We start from the raw sequence: 19,011 nt of genomic DNA, 5'->3' as shown, positions 1-19,011 counted from the left end.
AGCCAAAATCTGTCAGCAAATACATTAACTCTCCCATCCCCTTACAGGTTACCATTTAAGAATGACCCAGTACTTTTAAAATATGGTATACTTTACTATTCTTGGGATAAAAGTCTGAGAGTGCACACAAGGGAAATTCATCCAGGCTTAAGACTAGAGAGAATCAAGAAAAAGACTCTATCTGTGGTTCAGTAAAAGCAGACTCTGTAGGCACTGAGTGCCAAGACATCACTGCTGTGGTGGAGCTTTTTGGTTATGGGGCACAAAAACTTCCTTTACCTAAGCATTTCTAGTTAAAATAAATAAATAAATAAGTAAATAAATCTATCATCAGCGTTTTCATCTCCCAACACCTTAATCCAGGCAAGGCTGATAGGAAAGAAAATAAATTTTTATTTAGATCTCATCTTGTTAGAAGGTAGCAGGGCTGTAATTTTCAGGCAGTGTATCAATGAATATTACTTTCTCAACTCAAAGCTTTAGGATTTCAAGCAACACCACAGATTCAACACAACGAGAATTTAGGAAATGAACCTTTTCACACACTGATTTATTAACTAACGTAATGCACTTGATAGCACAGCGCTAGTAACAAATCACAACAATATCCCAGTAAAAGGATACAGTTAAAAAACCAACACTGTGGTCTCCACAGAACTGACACCAAAAAAAAAAAAGAAAAAAAAAAATCTCAAACAAGAAACCCCTATTGGAAGTGAGGCTGCTTAGCAACCAGCCTTTAGTTGCTAGGATGCGCTCCTTTAACATACCATCATGAATACTAGCACAGCGAAAGAATAATTTGGTATGAACAAAAGCCCATGAAAGAGAGTGGGACTTAAGTGCGTCTGGTTTCCCCTTGGAGAACAATGCAGCTGCCAAACCGATCTGGAAGCCCCGACATCATTGTTCCGCCAACCCCGCAATCTGCTCTGACTCGAGGAAGTCTAGTTAATGGGCAACACTTTTAAGCTGGACTGAAAAGTTGAGCTGGCTCATGTACCGCTGCCACAGAATACGGGGAGATAATGGGTCACTGCCTAAATCCGTGTACTGTGAAATGTCATTTTAGTATTGAACTAAAAGTAGAGGGAGGGGTTTTTTTGGGGGGGGAAGGAGGGAAGAGGAGGTTGCATATTAACAGCATGGAATAAACAAAGCTTTAAGTGCATAGATCAGAAAGAGGATTTTTTTCTTTTTTTAGTGTTAGTTAAAATAATACTTAAGTCATTCTCCAATCACTTCTTCCTTGAAGTGCTTTACAGCAACTACAATTGTAACACCCTCCAGTGGGATTCAAAGAAGTCACTAGCATATGAATGTGTCTGAAGATCAGGCATTATATGAAACATACTTTGGATGATTTGCACATTGACTGTGTATGAAAAATGACCGTAAACTGGCCTTTGTCCATTGTTGGGAGTGTATACATAATCAGCCTTGCATCTATCTGCTTTAAGTCTCCTGTCAATCTCCATCTTGCTCCAATATATAATTCTTTTGCACAGAACTCTACTGTTTTTCAGAAACTATTTAAAGAATAGAGTAATAAGAGCAGCAGCTTTAAAATCTGCCACAGATAATATATAGTCATCATACTATTGCTTTAAAAGGGTAGTTAAAATGACATTTACACTGTAAATCCAAAGCTAAAGATTTCTGAAATAGTTTTGCATAAGCAGTACACTATTCCTGGCATGCAAACTGTATTTATTTTCAGACAAATTTTTACAACGTCTGTAAACTTTGTACACTGTATTTGTGGTCAGCAGCATCTCTTAGAAATGCTAGACTTTGGAGCGCCCAACATGATGTCCTTTATGAGATTCACTGATTAGAACCATGAAAATCAGATGTCACTGTTGAACGCTGCTGGAATTGATTATTTTATCTTGATTTGGTTAGTGAAGAGCAACATGCCAGCCAGTCTATTTGAATGAATTTGTATTGCAAATAAACAGTAGTATACCTATATTTAGGACAATGAAGCTCATGAAAACCAGAAAAGGTCACATGTACCCAAGGAGTAACATCAGATAAGAAGAACTCCTTGCACTCTTTATTTACAAGGAACTCTCATTACGCGCATATGGTTTTAAAGTATGTTTACTAATACAACGCAATATAGCCGAGAAAAATACCTCCTATGAATTCTGACTCAACTGAGAGCCAAAAAAACAAAAATCAGCCAAAAAATTCTTGTCAAGAAAGTCTTCAACTCTTGGTTATGCTCATCACAGCTGAGTAACAGAATTTGTATTTATAAAAAAGTTAATAAAACAGGTAACTCCCAATTTAGACATACTTATGACAACATAAGTTTTAAACGATAGCCTGTTTAAAACTACAGTATCTCACACTAGGTTCACTGTTAAAGGCCTAAAATACTGTATTACTGAGTCAAAGACATTTATCAAGTATGAATGTAAGACTCTGGATGAGCACTGTGCTACTACATTGTAGAAGTGTAATCTTTTCCCATTTCTTAGAAGTCACCACTATTTATTTTCCACTAACCATTAACAATAATGAGCCCATTAATTCACTTTAACACAAAACAAATATTTCTCAAAGGGATGTGGGCAAGGAGATCATTTAATCTTTTAATATGTATTCAGAATATTTTCCACTTACAACAGAGCATAAGAAAAGCAATTTAATGCAAATTTAGTTCACAGAAGAAAATAACAAGGAGTAAAATAGTGTGTCATGTGGCACAGTATAACAGAAATCGTGTATTCTCAAAAGACCATCAAAAGTTTCTGAAGATACATTCTACAGTGAAATAGTTCAGCATGTTTTCACACAGGCAGACTTTTTCTAAGTCTTCTAAACACAAAATGGAAAATATTGAAATCAGTTTGTTGAAACACTGTCATTACTTGTCACAAACAGAAGTGTAGAGCTGATCAGAAAAGAAAAAAAAAATGTATCAGTTATCCAAATGATAAAGATACTGCAACAATGCAAATAAAATAATGAATATGTAATAAATACCTACTGCTGTAGTTTCTATGTATTTAATTACCACTGTATTTCAGCGAGTGCTGTTGTCTGCATCATTCTATCCAACAAAGGAAGGATGTCCCATTGAACAGATTGGTTAATGCTCTGGGGCAACAGATGTCTACTGGAACTGCAGGAGACCAGCAACTGGTGGCCTGCCCATCTTCTGAAAACTTTCAATAGACTCATGCATATGTTCACACAATAGGGCATGTGGTAGAAATGCAAACCTCTTTTTAACCCTTTTATATGCTCTCTTTCCCTCCCAATTGATATATGAAGGTCTTTGTTTTGTTTTTTTCTTTACAGGATCCTTGGAACACAGGTTCATGGAGTATACAGTGTTTGTTCTTCAGCCTAACATCTGAACTCAAAACATAAAACAAAACAGATTAGAAACTTTATGAAAATAGCCACGCTAGATCTAACACACTTATGAATAGCTTCCAAAGCACAAAACCTTTGACTGGAACATATTCCCATCTGAGAGCCTTCTAATGCTCTATCTTGCACTACAGTATCTTCAGATAGCCCACACTGGAGCTCTTCTTATTTTCACAAACACAGGAAATTTTACCTATTGTATGGTATAATGGAAAAGGTGTTTGATTTTTTTTTTTCCTTAAAAGCTTTTTCTACCAGTCACAAATTAAAGTAAATAATAGCTTATTTGCAAAAAGGGTAAAAACTTACAACTTAAAGTTGAAACCTCCCCTTCTCCCCAGGGGGCTAGAGGGAAATTTGTTGTTCTGTTGATGGCTACTGCCTACTATTTTCAAATTCTGGGAAATACACCATTACTGATGCTTTTGAAAGTTCCTTAATAGAACACACTGAGTGAGATCATTGCTCTTTAATATACTTAGTCTTCAGACATAACTGTTTTTCTTTCCCTCTTTTTCCAAGAGACACCTAAAGTGTGCAAATCTCAGCAGACACACATGCTAGCTACGTTGTCCAAATGCAAACTGATACGCTGCAACACCAGAAAGGTGAAACGTCCCATTTCTGCAGAGAGAAGCCCATATACTTACGTTCGCTGGAAAACACACAGACATTGGTTTCTTGTAGCTGTTCCAGAAGCAACTCCTTAACACGATTTCAGCTGCAGACTTCAGGCAAGCAAGCAGAACAATGAATGGACGAACAGATGGACCCACGATGTCTTTGCTTAACCTATTACTGAGCGGACGCGGAGCCAATCACAACCCACAGAGCTCACAATTAGTTAGCCGGGCAGATGCAAGGCAACCTCCCCACCCTGCATCAGGTTTGGAGGTTTCTAAGATAAGCAAGTTGATGTCATTCTCAGGGTCTGCCCCGGGCAGCATGTGTATTAACGAGGGGTGTGCAGCAACAATAGGCCATACAAAAGAGACTAGCAGGCAGCTGCTGTATGAGAGCCAGAGTCATTAGGGAGCAGGCTGCCAACAAGAAACACCTGGCTTGGGCAGACTTCAGCTTCTCCTCATTGTTTCTAATTCATGAAACAAAGAAAGGAATTATTTTTAAGTAGTAAAAGTTGTGAGTTCCTATTAAAATATATCAGTCATAAGGAATATAATTCCTTCTATTACAGAAACAAAAAGTTCATTGTAACAAAAAATATTAAAGAGAAATAAATCTATCAGTAGCTATTGTAGTCCCCTTTTCTTGTTAGCAGAATTAATCATATTGGTATAAAGTGCAAGGAGGTATGAAAGGAGCCCACACTAAACACTGAAATGTATTCAGAAACCACTTTCTGAATTTCCTGACACTTCTGTACATCATTCAACAAATGTAATAAACTTGCATTTACACACAACTCTAACAGAGTACTTGTGGGTAATTTTACTGGAAGGTGAAACTGATTAAAATAAACCCACGTAATGTTAATATATGGAATAATGGATATTTTTAAGCAGTGGCACTGAAACATTACAGCACTCAATAGAAAGGAACTATGAACCACTCTTTTGTTCTGGAGTCACTCATATTTGTTTGCAACAGAACTTCTTTCTCTTTTATTTCACAGATCTGTTCTAGATGCCAAGATCTTCCTGTCTCTTTGCAATGATGAAATATTTGAACAAAAGCCAGGAGCTAGGCCATAGCCAACTTTTTATTATTTTTATTGAAGTAAGCCACATGGAAAGAACAAACTTCAGTCCACACCTCCCCTCCCTGCCCAACATTTCCAATACCACCAAGCCCTGCAACACACATATTTAGCAATATAACAGTAGCAAGGTTTGATGCTTGATAAAAAAACCTGGAGCAATGTGAACTTTCAAATAAAAAGCTGCCACTGCTGGTAACTTCAGTGAAGACAGATCAGCCAGAGAAGGGGATTCTACATTTGCAAATGCTCATTGGAATGACTACTAGAAAAGTGTATTTACTGAACTTCAGCATGATTACATGACTAAAAGCAATACTGAGAACCACAGAGGCAGCTGTCCTCCTCTGCTTGGGAGGACAGGCAATCTGCTGGGAAACATCTACTGTGATTTAAAAGTAGAAAAGAATGAGAATAGGTTTGTTAAAACTGCTTTGAGTAATTTCCCAAGCTTTATGTGGATATTAAGTGATTCCACATAGTAAATGAAATCACATACCATCATGCTATTACACTGATGCATTTATCATGTGCCCAGATATTAAGCTGCAAAGCAGAAACCCCAGCTATAGTTTCTCTACACTGTCCATTAAACACGCCTAAGAACAACTACTAACACCACTATTTTGGAGCTGTTAAGTCAGAGGCAGGAGGAGACTCCTCACTAATTTCTGCCACTGTGAACACAAAGAGTGAGAGAAAGCTACCCACGAGCACAGTGGGATGCCTGATCTCCACCACTGGATTAAGCCTCTTTGCAAACAGCGAATAAAAGCAGTGATCTGAAAAAGCTAATCAGTCCCTGCTGTGGTATTTAGACTACCTCAGTTGCCGGTATTGGATAATGTTAGGCATATTAAAACTTCTGTAAGCAAAATAGGAAGCCAGTCCAGTTCACCTATGTCCAAGAACTGCCCTTAAATGCAAGCAGGATCACTTGGCTAGTCATAAGTTGGCTATATCCCTGATTAGAGCCAGGCACTTCTTTTGTGATACCAGAAATGCTTGTTTTGCAGAGGACAGGTATGATACCCTTAATGTACATCTGTAACAAATTGAGAACTCTGTAGCACAAAAGTGGTATACTTCAGGCTCTACAAGCACAACAAGGGCAAGCATGATGATCCAGCTTCAAAATCTGCCTTAAAAATAAGGTTGTAAGAAGTTTACTTGCAAAGACTTCCCCCCTCAATGTCTTCTACAGTAACAATAAGAATACCACTCCCCCCCCAAAACAACTTAGTTGCTGGCTGGGGTTAAACCACGACATCTCCATACTCCAAGTGCATGTCTTCAGGGAACCAGGTCTAAACTTTAGCTGCAGATTAATGTTCATGCTAATGCCATGCTGCAGCACTATGACCAAAGTCAGAACAGATACAATCTGAAGACTTATGTCATATTGTTTAATTTACAGAAAATATTCTAGCAAGCTGTAGTTGCATGAATTAAGAAGACATTTTCTAATTCTACCTTGTGCACCATGTCAGTTACTTAAACCAGCTACCTGTTCTGGAAGCATCTTCTCAGCTCTTCCCTAAAAGAAGCTGGGCTGCCCAAAGTTTACAAGGTGGCAGATCGTCCTATTAAATCATGTTTGTGATGACAGAAAAGCATTCGTATTACTGTTTAACCAGTACACGAGGCTTCCTTCTGGGAATGACGACCACAACAAAGAAACCTTAGTAAGAAACACTGTGGCTCTCCCATCACATCTGTGAGAAGCTATAACAGCATCACTATAAGGTACACAGCACAAATGGACAAAGCAAGTTCTACTTCTTGTGGTAAAACCTTCAAAATCAATAACCCAACTAGTTCAGCAATCTCCTATTACCATATCTAAAATACAAAGAGTCAGTAAGTTAAATCCAGTCACCAAAATACAGCAAACATAACAGCTCTTCAAATTTCTGGTCTTGCAAGATCAGTAAGCTATAAAAACCTATTTTTGTGGCTCCTCGGACATTGTGTACAGTGAGATCAGACATTGTGTACAGGGCTCATCAGTTCCCTAATGCCACTTGATGAAACAGCAGGCCAGCACAAAATCCTGAATTGGCTGGAGATGATGGGCTCAGGGACTCCATGGTGGAAGGAGACTCCCGAACGGCACACAGCAAGGTGATGGGATGCTGCAGAGACGCAGACCAGGGTGAATCTCTCAGCTGGGCGACGGGTGGTAAGGGGAGTGTCCCCTCCCCTCCACTGCCCAGTTTGGTATGAAAAGCACGCATGGGAGGATCAGAAAGACCAAAGGAGGGAGAGCTAGAGCAGCTGGGAAATTCAGACAGCGTAGGCTAAAGATATTAGGGAAGCACTACTATAAGGGGGAGAAAACCAACCCTAAAAAAAAAGCTGCTAGTTCCAGCCAACTTTTGTTGTTTCAAACACATTGAAAACAAAGCCTTATCTAAAAAGAAATTATTTTATGCAAGCATACAAAATAGTCATTCTGTAACTCAAGTGGTACTATTGCAGCAATTAGAAAGACAATTTGTCCCATTAAAGTATATCATTACCTTTTATTGTAGAACTTCATGCTAAGCCTCCAGTAATAAACAACGCATTTGCAAGAATACAGTGCACAAGTTAAATCAATCACATACCATTGCATTTACTAAATAGAAATTAAGGTTGTATGCTACAGACAAAACTCACTGCTGTGCCATTGCAAAATACCCTATATTTACTGTTGGACTTGGAAGCTGCAAGGGCGATGCTTATCTTTAAAATTAAGAGATGACAATACAACAGAAATTCTTCTTTTCCAGTTAGTATGTTAAGAGATGCAAACTATCTTAAGTGGAACACTTTGAAAGTTTACTTAGTTTTGAGGAATAGTAAGTGGTGCTCTAGACTGTATCTATACACAGTCATAAAAAAAAAACCCCAAACTACCACCACTCTACAGCCATACAGAGGAGTGAACTAAACAACCAGTAAAAAGTGCCTACAACTCAGAAAAATTACTGATATTATGATAAAGAAGAGTAATGCTTTGCCTAGAGAATAACTAGCCTTTAAAAAAACATATTTAAAAAGGAACAACTGTATTTTCAAATGCAGTGTAATTTCTCTGTAGAAAAATATGCACTTTCAAATGCATTAAAACAAAGCAGCAGAGTTCTTTCACTCTTTGAAAAAAGACTCAGCTGTCTGTATTTATCCTTAAAATTCAAAAAAGCAGAGATGCATCTTCCAGCAGACCATCATCCTAAAAGAAGGTTACAAGGTCTACAGTTTCTAGTATAATCCCATTAGATCACCAGTATTGACTGCATGCAAGACTTAAGCGAACCATTGCAACACTTATCATGACGTCCTCTAATATTTTTTGAAGAGGAAAACCCTAAGTTTTATAAGTAGTGATTACTTTTTTGCTAACCACAGGTGTAAACGGATCCAGTCCTTCCTTGTCTGTGGGTAGACAAAGGCTGTGACCATAAGCTGTTTGTCATGAGATGACAAGGTGTCCGCCTGCAGCTGCGCCTAACTGCACAGTTTGCCTGCATTAGGAGCCCAACAGGCCTGAGCCATACCAGCCAACCATGCAGAAAGCATAAAGCAGCATTCTGTAACAGCAAAAACACTGGCATCACCTGTCAGCACCGTACTAAGAAGTAGCTCCTGAAATGAGATACGTTTTCTGAAGTAAAGACTTCCATTTTGAAAGTGAATAGTTTTGATCACGTGACAAAATAAAAACCCACTATGCTTACCTAAGAGGATAATGAAAAAGTAGTTCTCAGCACCGTAACTTTGGATATCCACTGTAGGCATGGATCCCTAAGCAATGCTCTTCCACAGTATCACAGAATGGTTGAGGTCAGAAGAGACCTCTGGAGGTCATCTGGTCCAATACCCCTGCTCAAGCAGGGGCACCTAGAGCTGGCTGCCCAGACAGCTTTTGAGTATCTCCAAGGATGGAGACTCCACAACCTCCCAGGGCAACCTGTGCCAGTGCTCGGTCACCCTCACAGTAAAAAAGTGTTTCCTGATGTTCAAAGGGAACCTCCTGCATTTCAGTTTGTGCCTGTTGCCTCTTATCCTGTCCCTGGGCACCACTGGGAAGAGTGGCTCCATCCCCTTTGCACCTTCCCTTCAGGTATTTACATATGTTGATAAAATCCCCCGAGCCTTCTCTTCTCCAGGATGAACAGTCCCAGCTCTCTCAGCCTTTTCTTATAGAAGAAATGCTCCAGTCCCTTCATCATCTTCATGGCCCTTCAGTGGACTCTCTCCAGTAACTCCCTGTCTCTCTCGTACTGAGGAGCCCAGCACTGGACCCAGCACTCCAGGTGTGTCTCACCAGGGCTGAGCAGAGGGGAAGGATCACCTCCCTTGACCTGCTGCACACCCCCTCCTAACACAGCCCAGGACATGCTAGCCTTCTCTGCCACAAGGACACATCACAGGCTCAAGGATTTTCCCATCTTTAAGTGGATGCTCCAACTCAAGTGTGGTTAAACCCAGCACAAAGTCACTATAACCATACCTGCATGAGTACACCAGGGCATGTGCACACACATGGCATGAGATGGCATGATCACAGAAGTCTTGCTTCCAAGGGAAGTAAGTCATGTGGCCAGAAATTCTTAGGTTTTGGGGGGGAAGAGACACCCAAGAACACTCCACCAAATGTGTTTTCCTTCACTAGGCACATAAGCAATGTGACTGTTTCCACAGTTTGGCTGGTTAAGGTTCAATTTTGCAACTATGTCTGTGTTTGTACAGGTAGATCCCTTCACTCCCTGCTCTGATACAGCCACGTGTAATACCCGCCCCATTCTGTCAGTCTTCCTTTAAGACCAAGGCCACAGTTACTGTTTCCTGTCCAAAAAAAAAAATATGTATTTTATTTAAAAATGCAAATACAAGGGAAAAACACAACAGCTGCCGCTAGCACCAAGAGTCTGATAGTCTTTTTAGCCTTCTTTAAAACTGCACTTAATATAATATCTTGTATTTGTTTCTGCCCTTTTGGGGGATGCAAGAACCTAGAACACCTTAAGTTATTAAGAAAATTACTCAAATTAAAAATCCTTAAAAAGGAAAAAAAATAATAAAAATCACCTGCCACTGGTTTTCAAATTCCAGTCTATAGACACCAAAGGGTCTACTTATTTTTTTTTTTTTTTCACACACTTTACCAAAGAAACTCACAAAAATCCAACCTGCAGTTCAGCCTCTTCAACGCTGGGCCTACCAGCTCTAGCAACAAGTTTTCAGGGATTTGCAAGCCAGAAAACATTGAAAACCCATGCCATGCACTAAGATGGCTGTTGAGCAACTGCTCTCATCAACACCACGGCAGCATGGAACACGCTGCCGATTCCTGCAACAAATGGGGGAACAGTGTTTATTTTAAGATTATCGCTGGAAGGCACTCTGTTTAATTTCTTTCTTAATTTTATTATTTATGAATTGAAGCAGAGACACCGAGATACAAAGCACTCTAGAAAAAAAAAAGTTTCCAGCAATACACATTAGATTTGATCTCTTCCCACTTCCAGAATGAGTCACGCTGTCTGGATGCTTTCTGAGCATGAAAATTTGAACTAATTAACTTTCCCTGTTACAATATTGGGCGGCCAGACAATGCCTACAACTGTACAAAGTGTACGCCGTCATGCTTAGCAAAGTACTTTTATTCAAATTTGTTCTGTCAGAAGAAAATCCTCTAACAAAACTAACATGGTTATGTGAAAAAAAAAAGTATTCTCTTCATTTAAATACAAATTTAAGAGACTTAGCTAGTCAACGTAATGTCTTTTATCTGTGCCACAGACTATTATTAAGAGTTTGAAAGGCTCGTCAGAGGAGAATGGGCCTCTCAAACTGTCTAGCGACATGGCCAGGTTGTGTTGCAGGTCGTGCTGCTGGCAACAGAGCTCCATAATCTCCAAGGTTCCTGGACAGAGTTCAAGGTGTTGGTTGGACTCTGCATCGCCCTAAATGGCTTCACAGGGTTACGCTTATTTGAGAGACAATTCCTGTGCCTGTACCACATGGCTGCAGTTGTCACTTTGGACTGGAGCCTTCTGCGAGAGAGCTGCCAGCAGCGGATTTTCTGCAGGACTTTCAGCCTTGCCATTTACTCTCTACCGGGATGAAAGAGCCAGAGAATACATTAAGGTCCAATTTTTTACCCGGCTTTAGTAAGTTAAGAACCAGGGAAGAGAGAGATGGTCATGTGGTTTGTCGAGACACACTTAGGGTATAATTATTTCTTACTTTCTGGGGAAGCTTTTAATAGACCTGACAAGTAGCAACAATAGCCAGATCTTACAGAAAGTGAGTTACTGTAACTGCAAATCCAAGTCCAAAAATAAATAGAAAGAAAGTAGCTACAAAGAAGTCTATCTTACTACCTGTCATTTAGGTATGGCTTTTCTTCAGATTTACTATATCCCTGAACTCAGGAGAGACCACCAGGAAGTCCCCACACCGAACTACGTATGCCAGGCTTTGAAATCCTAGTATTTTATATGTTAATAAAACAGCTTGCTCACTTTTGTTTAATAACCTAATATATCAAAAAGAGACAAACCATCTGTTAGTGATTCCACATAATTTTTGTAGGTCTTCAGAGTCTCAGAGTAATTTCATTCTAAGCTCAGAAGTTTGCAGCTTTTAAAGTAGAAACTAATATTGCAGACCAAATTTCCTAAAGTTTAGTCTCCACTTTATGAATCTTTTTTCTCCCCCCCCCTTTTTTTTTTAAGTTGGAAAGCTGACTAGATTTTAGGCCTGTCAATACCTGCACAGATTACTTCATTCAGGTTAATATTTCAAGCCCTTTTTGGCCTCCAGAGCTCACATTTTGCTTTTCAGAGTCCCACCTTGTCATGAAGTTAGATCTGACAATGGCAGATGCAAATGGCAAGGCTTCATTCAGAACTGGTGATGCTATTAACATATTGAATTAAATAATTTAGTTTGGAAGGGATCTCTGGAGGTCAGCTAGTCCAACAAACCCCCACTCAACGCAGGGTCAACTACAGTAGGTTGCTCAGTGCCTTTCCAAGTCAACTTCTAAGCATCTCCAAGACTGGAGATTCCACCACCTCCCCAGGCACCCGTCCCAGTGTTTGAGTATCCTCATGGTGACATTTTTTTCTTCATCTCCAGCCAGAATTTCTTCACTATAACTTGCAACTGCTGTCTCTTGTCCTTTTGCTGCATGCCTTCAAATAGAGTACTTTGTCTTCTCTATAACCTCACATTACGCAGCTGAAGAGAGCAATAAGATCCCCCTTAGTCTTCTCTTAGTAAGGCTGAACAAATTCATCTCACCCAGTCTCTCCTTGTACGTGATGTACTTCAGCCCCCTAATCACCCTGGTAGCCGTCCACTGGACTTGCTCCAGTAAGTCAGTGTCTTCTCCTGTCCTTCGGAAACCAAAACTGGACACAATGCTTCAAATGCAATCTCCTCAGTGCCAAAAAGAGGCAAATGATCATTCTGCTTGATCTGCTGGCTGTGCTCTTGCTAATACAGCCTATTTGGCCTCATTACCTATTTTTGCAACATCATGTTGCACTTATCAAGGGATGAGGCTTTACTTCCCACAAAAGCATTCCATGTCAGCAGATGAAATAAACTCTATTTACAATGCCTGCTGGAGGCATCTGTTTTCAGTCTGCCCGCTACAAACGTTTCCTCTCCAGAGCTCCCACAGGCATACCGATGAGCGTATCCAAGCTGCAGATGAACAACTCGAACTGCTCACAGAAGTACGTGGAGCACAGCAACAAAGATCAACCTTAAGATGACGATGCTTTCACACTAATGAGTTTGCTCATCTGACGTCTCTCTTGCAACAGCTATATACATCAAAAAGTAACCAATTTGTAACATACTGATGTCTGAAATTTGTAGCAAAGTGTCTGGTGTGAAATACAGACTGCTACCACAGCCTCACAAAACTTTGGAGCCGCCAGTTTTATGAAACAAATCAGATGGAAGACCATCACCAAATATGGAACAAAACAGTCAAACTTATCAAAGCCAAAGAGCAATTATTTTGAGTCTTTTTCAAAAGACTGGCTTCGTCATTCCACAAGGCAAACACACACTAAATCTCTGGAGATCTGTAGTTTAATTTCTCCTAATTTATCAGGCAAGGGTGGTTTACCAAGTTTCACTTATAACATAAGCGATGGTCAATTCAGAGAAGGCAGAGAGCTCACAAGAAAGTCGCAGCTTTGAATGAGTCTTGGCAATAAGGTCAAACTCCAGCTAGTGGGCACCACCTAAACACATTTATGAGCCACACAGTCTTTTGCTGGAACCAGATGAAAGTCACATCAATGTATGCATGATACCAGATGTTATTTTCTTCCACACAACAGCTACAATAAAAAGCTATTAACAGACAAATGAACAAGTGGCTGGGGAAACAACAGCTGAAGCAGAAAACTCAGATTTTAATCTTTCAGCAGTAAGCATGGGCTGTAGCTCAGCAACAACTTCAAGAAACCCAGACTGCAATCCCAACAGCAACAGTTCCAGAAACGCTAATGGGTCCAACTCACAGCTCAGCAAGAGCAGCAAAAGCCCAGTTGGCAGCCCAGCAAGAATGGCAGCAGCAATCCCAGAAGCAGCTGCTACAGAGACTCGTGAACGCAGGTGCACAGCCCTGGGCACTTGTACATCATAGCCATTCCCTAGCCAGAACAAACCATTTCCAGAGGTGTATCTGGCATTACAAATAGTATGTATTGGAATTATTGCTGAAGGAGAAATCATCCGAGGTTTTCAAATCAGTTGAATATTTTAGGTGGAAAGGCCTTAGGGGATGTTGCTGTAAACCATGAGGCTCTCAGACCCTCCACTTAGATAAAGTGGAGATCTCCATGGAAGTGCTGATGGTACTTTTTACAAGAGAAATGTCTCTCATCAAGGGTGAGGCCATGCACTGATGCTGGAAAGATTAGATAACTCAGTGATTCAAATATTAGCTTTACAGATGAGGAAGAATTGAAGAGACCTGTCAAGAGTCAGGGCACCAACGATAATGGTGACCAGGAAAGTACAGAGATGAAGATTTATAGATACCAGCTACTTACGTTAACAGTTTGTAGAACAAAAGGAGGCTACGAAAGTAGCTTCTGTTAAAGGAAATAAAATCTGTCCCTTTTCCAGCCAATCTCTGCCAAACTTCAAATCTCATTAGTCCTAAGATAAAAGGTCTAAGTCACAGCACAATAGAAATTTTCAGCTCATTGCAAAACTTCAAAATTTGATGGGACTGATTCATTGATTTCACAACTTAACACATTACTTTTTACAGCTCATAGGGGAGGATGGCTCACACAAATGGTCATTTAGGAATTATCATTACAGTTTTTGTCAATTAGTAAAGGACTCGAGGATTTAAGACTCTTCCCAGCCTCTGAGCTTTACCCACTCACAGCAAGCAGACCACTTTTCAGGTATTTGCAATAACGTGTGTCACATTTACTGCTGAACACCTCCAGCTTCACTGACTTCCCTGATCTCTGGCACTCCTCTGCAACTTTCAGCCACCTCCCAAGACATTCTTTTCATACCAAAAGAAATTACAGTACTTCTTCCATTGGGAGGATTATTAACGTCCATTAAACTCTCCTGCACTCCCAACCACTGAATGTCTTGCTTTGCCTCTCCCTCCTCTTTCCCCACTCTTTTCTCAAAATAACAACTTCCTATTAAGTAAAATCCCTCCTCCTGAACATAGCTTTAGTTTCCTCACTATCCACCCTCAAGAAAACTATAATTTTAACACAGAACACATTTTAAATACTTTGTATAGTCTTGCAAAAGTTTTATGCAGAGGACATTTATCCTGAAAGAATTCAGAACCAAATCACTTTGGTCTAAAACAGAGGTATATTTGTGAGCACACAGGAGCTTTCTACATTTAAAGCGTGGCAGACCCTGGGATGGTCTAGCATTCTATTCTTTATCTATCTACCCATACACACACACATAGACATATATACGTAAACAGACATCTCCCCTCCCAGGGAGGAGTATAACTTATGTCAAATTTTGAAGTGTCACACTGGTATCATAAATCAAGCAAATACAACCTTAAAATGGCCAGCAGACAGAAGAGGTAGTCTGGCGCATGCTGTGAGGTAAGCCTGGAAGAACGGTGAATCTCGGAGTTGCAGAGGGTGAGCTTCGTTACTCCCCAGGGCAAACTTTGAAAAGGTCGTGTCCGGACCTTTCCAGTCAGGACAGCAGAAGCACAAGTCTTTAACTTTTTCAAAACATTCTCATTCTGCAGCTATGATTCAAGAATGAATGGAGCTTGAGTTTACCACAAAGCTAAAATAATTCCGTAACTGGGGAATACAATATCCTTGCAGAATAGAAAAGTCAGTGTCAAGTGTCAAGCCCAACGCTTCATACTAAGCAAAATACAATTTGGATTTTTGGTAGTGCAAGCTGAGCCTTTTACACAAGAAATGTGATCTAACCTGTAGTAATCAGTCCTGATAGGTAAGAGAGAAATGCCTAGTTCATCTAAGCAGAAAGCCCCAAGGTTATGAAAACCTCCCTCAATTTCTGCTCATCACTAAACGACATGGTAAGGAACATGCTTTTTGACAGACCCTCAAGCTGTTACACAAAAACATTTAAAGATGCAGAGCTTTACAGTGAAAAATAGTCATACTGTATTTTTCTCCTCTAACTCTGGAGAGCTGCCTATTCCACAAGACATACAGAAAAAAATATGGAGAGAGAAAAAATAATAATTTAAAAAAAAAATAATATTAAGAAGAAGAGGAGGAAGAAGGAGAAAAGGAGTGTGGGGGGGGAAGAGATAGGGGAAGAGAAATGCCTCATAGGTCTATCAGGAAGGCAATTATGAGCAGATTACAATTGATTTTCTATCTATGTGCTAACTGGAAATGACTATGCTTTGAGACCAGGAGGTAAGAAAAATTACTCTGCTTCTTGTTACACTAACCTCTGCTTTTGTTATATTCTACCTTTAACATATAATTTAGTAATTAAAATGAAGTAAGCGTCAATTCTTTCAAGCATAAAAATACAGGCTTGTTCAATTAATGGGTTTCTTGCTTTAAACATATGGTAGAAGTAGTACATTCATTGTAAATATTTGGCAAGCTTGAAGACAGCAGGCATTTTGAACATAACTATACATAATAAGAGATGTAAAGCATCACTATACAGTAACTTCAGTCCGAGGACAGAAACATTTCAGTCTCTTCATAGAAACAACACACTGCAGTCTTTGTATAACATCTGTTTCTTATGGTACCTCAGATATAGTTTCCAGTACCACAAGACAAAAACCGAAGTGTAACCACCTTAATCACTAATAAGGCCACTGGCTAGCTGCCATGGCAACAAACACTACGGAAATGAGTGAATGATGAAATCTCTCTTGAATAACTTAAAAAAACCCTTATCCATGACTCCCTAGCTACATGTGGGACACTGTTTCACAGAACAGCAAAAGCAGCAGAATAATATTTACAGAATAGGAAAAAGAGGAGTTTTACACCATAACCTTACACATCACACATTTTCTAACCTTCCTCTTCGTTACTATAATCCCCTCCCCCCCTTTCTTAGTATTGCCTCTTTCAAGCACTTCAGTTTTTAAGAAGTATTCAAAATACAGACTATGAAGACATCCATGACTGGAAGCCGAGGCTAGCAAAATTCAGATTAGGATGTGTTTTAATTAAAAAATAAAGCGCAACCAGTGAAAAAAACGACCCAGACTTTAAGTGTTCAAGGGCTGATTTTTTAAATTTTTTTTTATTATTATTTTTTTTTAGATTACTGGTTCAGGCCAGTATGGGTCTGATGCAGAAAATACCAAACAATATTTTATGACTTCTTTAATGAAAGAAGTCAAACTAAATCATACATCCCCTTTCTACCGAACACGGAGTTGCTTAGCCATAGCCATTTCTGAGTACAACAAAAACTGACCTGAGCCAAGCAAGTTCCTCATTTCATTTCACACTGACTTTGAATTGTCTTTTTCCAGCTCACTTGAAAAGTATTTTCAGCTGCATATAGGATGTATAAGATCTCACAGAAGAAAATCTCATAAGGTTTTTGACTTACCCAAGTAATAAGGAACAGTAAATAGGTTTCATCAGATATTGAACTGAACCTCCAATCTTTTCAAGTCTCAGTGACTGCAAGCCTAGTTCTCTTCACAAAAATAAACAGCTCTGGAACACCAATAATGTTTTTAAAGGTTGGTACAACCCAGGGAAGCAGGCAGTGAAATCACTCCAGCAGATTGTTGCTCAGCTCAGCAGTCAGCCTGAAATGCACAATCTACACAGATGAGTCAAGTCTGGATAATCCCTTCATGCTCTGTCAGGTTGAGAGTATGAGGTTTGTTTTTAAATTGCATACCTTCAATAAACTCCATTTCTCTTTACATTTACATTATAAGATGACTTTTTTTTAAGGCGTGCTTTGATTTGCAGTTGCCTAAAAATATTGTTAGTGGAGCTCTGTCTATCAGGACTTCATAAATAACAACTGCCTTTTTAAAAGGATCACAAATGGTAATGGTAATTGTAAGACCACTGAGTGCTGCCCTGTGGAAGTCTAGTTTAGTCATAAAGGTGTAATAACCATGTTGGACTAAAACCATAAATACGGCAGGGTTTGTGGAGAGATGAAATACCTTGAATTGGTTCAACTGCATCCACTAGGATAAAAAAAAAAAAAAAAAGGAAGTTCCTGAATTCTGAAGACTAATTAGTCTAATTAATAAAGGGGGGGGGGGGAGAAAACATAAAACCCTTTCCCTATTTTCCTAAAATAGTTGCAAATGTGTTTTATGCTGACATAACAAATTCTCTTTAAAATGACAACATGTTTGAATTTTTATCCATTTGCTACAGTACACTCTGTTGAAGTGTAACTCACCCTGGAGCATCACCAGGTAGAAAACTTAGTTCATTAAGATTTATCTAATACAGTACTGGAAGAAGTGTTATCATGAACTCACTGGCTTGCTATATGGGCAAATGCCAAGTGGTAAGGAGACAGTGGAAGAGGAAGTACCCTGTGACTTTGAAAAGCCAGACACACTTCAATGATTTATTTTCTTTCCAGATCAAAAGACGACGCTACTGCTATCTTAAGTATGCTGTTAATTGCATAACCCCAAGACCCGCAATTATGAATTATGTCTCCGCTTTGCAAACACAGACCAAGAGGACAAGACACAGTAAACAAGACATTTCAATACATCTGCTGCTAAAGAAGCATCGTCTACTGTTCAGTGGGATGGGTTTACTTAACCCAACTTTCAGCGACACCATCGCATAAGGGCTATCTGGCCCTATCAAAGCTACCAAACCAGAGACGTGCATGGGAGTGCCATACAGAACCAGGACCAGCTGCAGAAGGTGCTGCACAAACACAGCCCAGCAGAGTTTCCTCCCCCGGGGGCATTATAAAATAACGTCACCGCTCCACAAATACAACCGTACATGCCCAGCGTTACTCAGACATGCCTGCAGAATTGGGTCCAAAACACACAGGTGAATGAAAATTAATTTTTAAGAGAAACTGAAACTTAAAAGCCACAGCTGGATCTGAGAAAGGTGCAGCCAGTGCTTTTAGAGGTTTATGCCTATTACGGTTTGGCTAAATAGAGCAAGCCAACTTACACAGCTGGCTCCCTCACCCAAAGCGCGGAGAATAAGTCTCCACTGTTCTCCCAGAATTACTAAAGAAAAAAGAACGAAAAAAAACCCCCACCCACAAAAACCAACGCCCCCAACCAAAAGTTGGAAGCGGGAGAACGGCGGGGTAGGCAGAGTACCTGAAACAACTTCCAAATTCTTTCTCGGGCTCCCGGTCCCGGCGGGGACGTGCCTCCCCCGGGACAGCTGCCGCTC

At 39.8% G+C, this 19,011-nt stretch overlaps 1 protein-coding gene across 2 annotated transcripts in view; it reads right to left on the bottom strand.

Annotated features, from left to right (window-relative positions):
* The window catches only part of ZC3H12C (zinc finger CCCH-type containing 12C), a 39,994-nt gene extending 20,989 nt beyond the window's left edge, over positions 1-19,005 (bottom strand). Inside the window, exon 1 of one of the 2 annotated variants that reach the window (XM_010572604.1) lies at positions 18,936-19,005. Coding sequence is in view for 1 of the 2 variants with exons in the window: in XM_010572602.1 (XP_010570904.1) it covers positions 4,041-4,064 (24 nt within the window). In the remaining variant the exon portion in view is untranslated. Of the gene's footprint in view, positions 1-4,040; positions 4,119-18,935 lie in introns of those variants that run through there. The other variant, XM_010572602.1, reaches the window with a different exon arrangement.
* Positions 19,006-19,011: the final 6 nt, after the last annotated feature.

The sequence above is a fragment of the Haliaeetus leucocephalus genome, unplaced genomic scaffold, assembly GCF_000737465.1.
Source record: "Haliaeetus leucocephalus isolate CR32 unplaced genomic scaffold, Haliaeetus_leucocephalus-4.0 Scaffold351, whole genome shotgun sequence".
In the NCBI taxonomy this organism is placed as follows: Eukaryota; Metazoa; Chordata; class Aves; order Accipitriformes; family Accipitridae; genus Haliaeetus; species Haliaeetus leucocephalus.
Note: the sequence above shows the minus strand (reverse complement) of the source record. Positions and strands in the feature narration are given on the sequence as shown.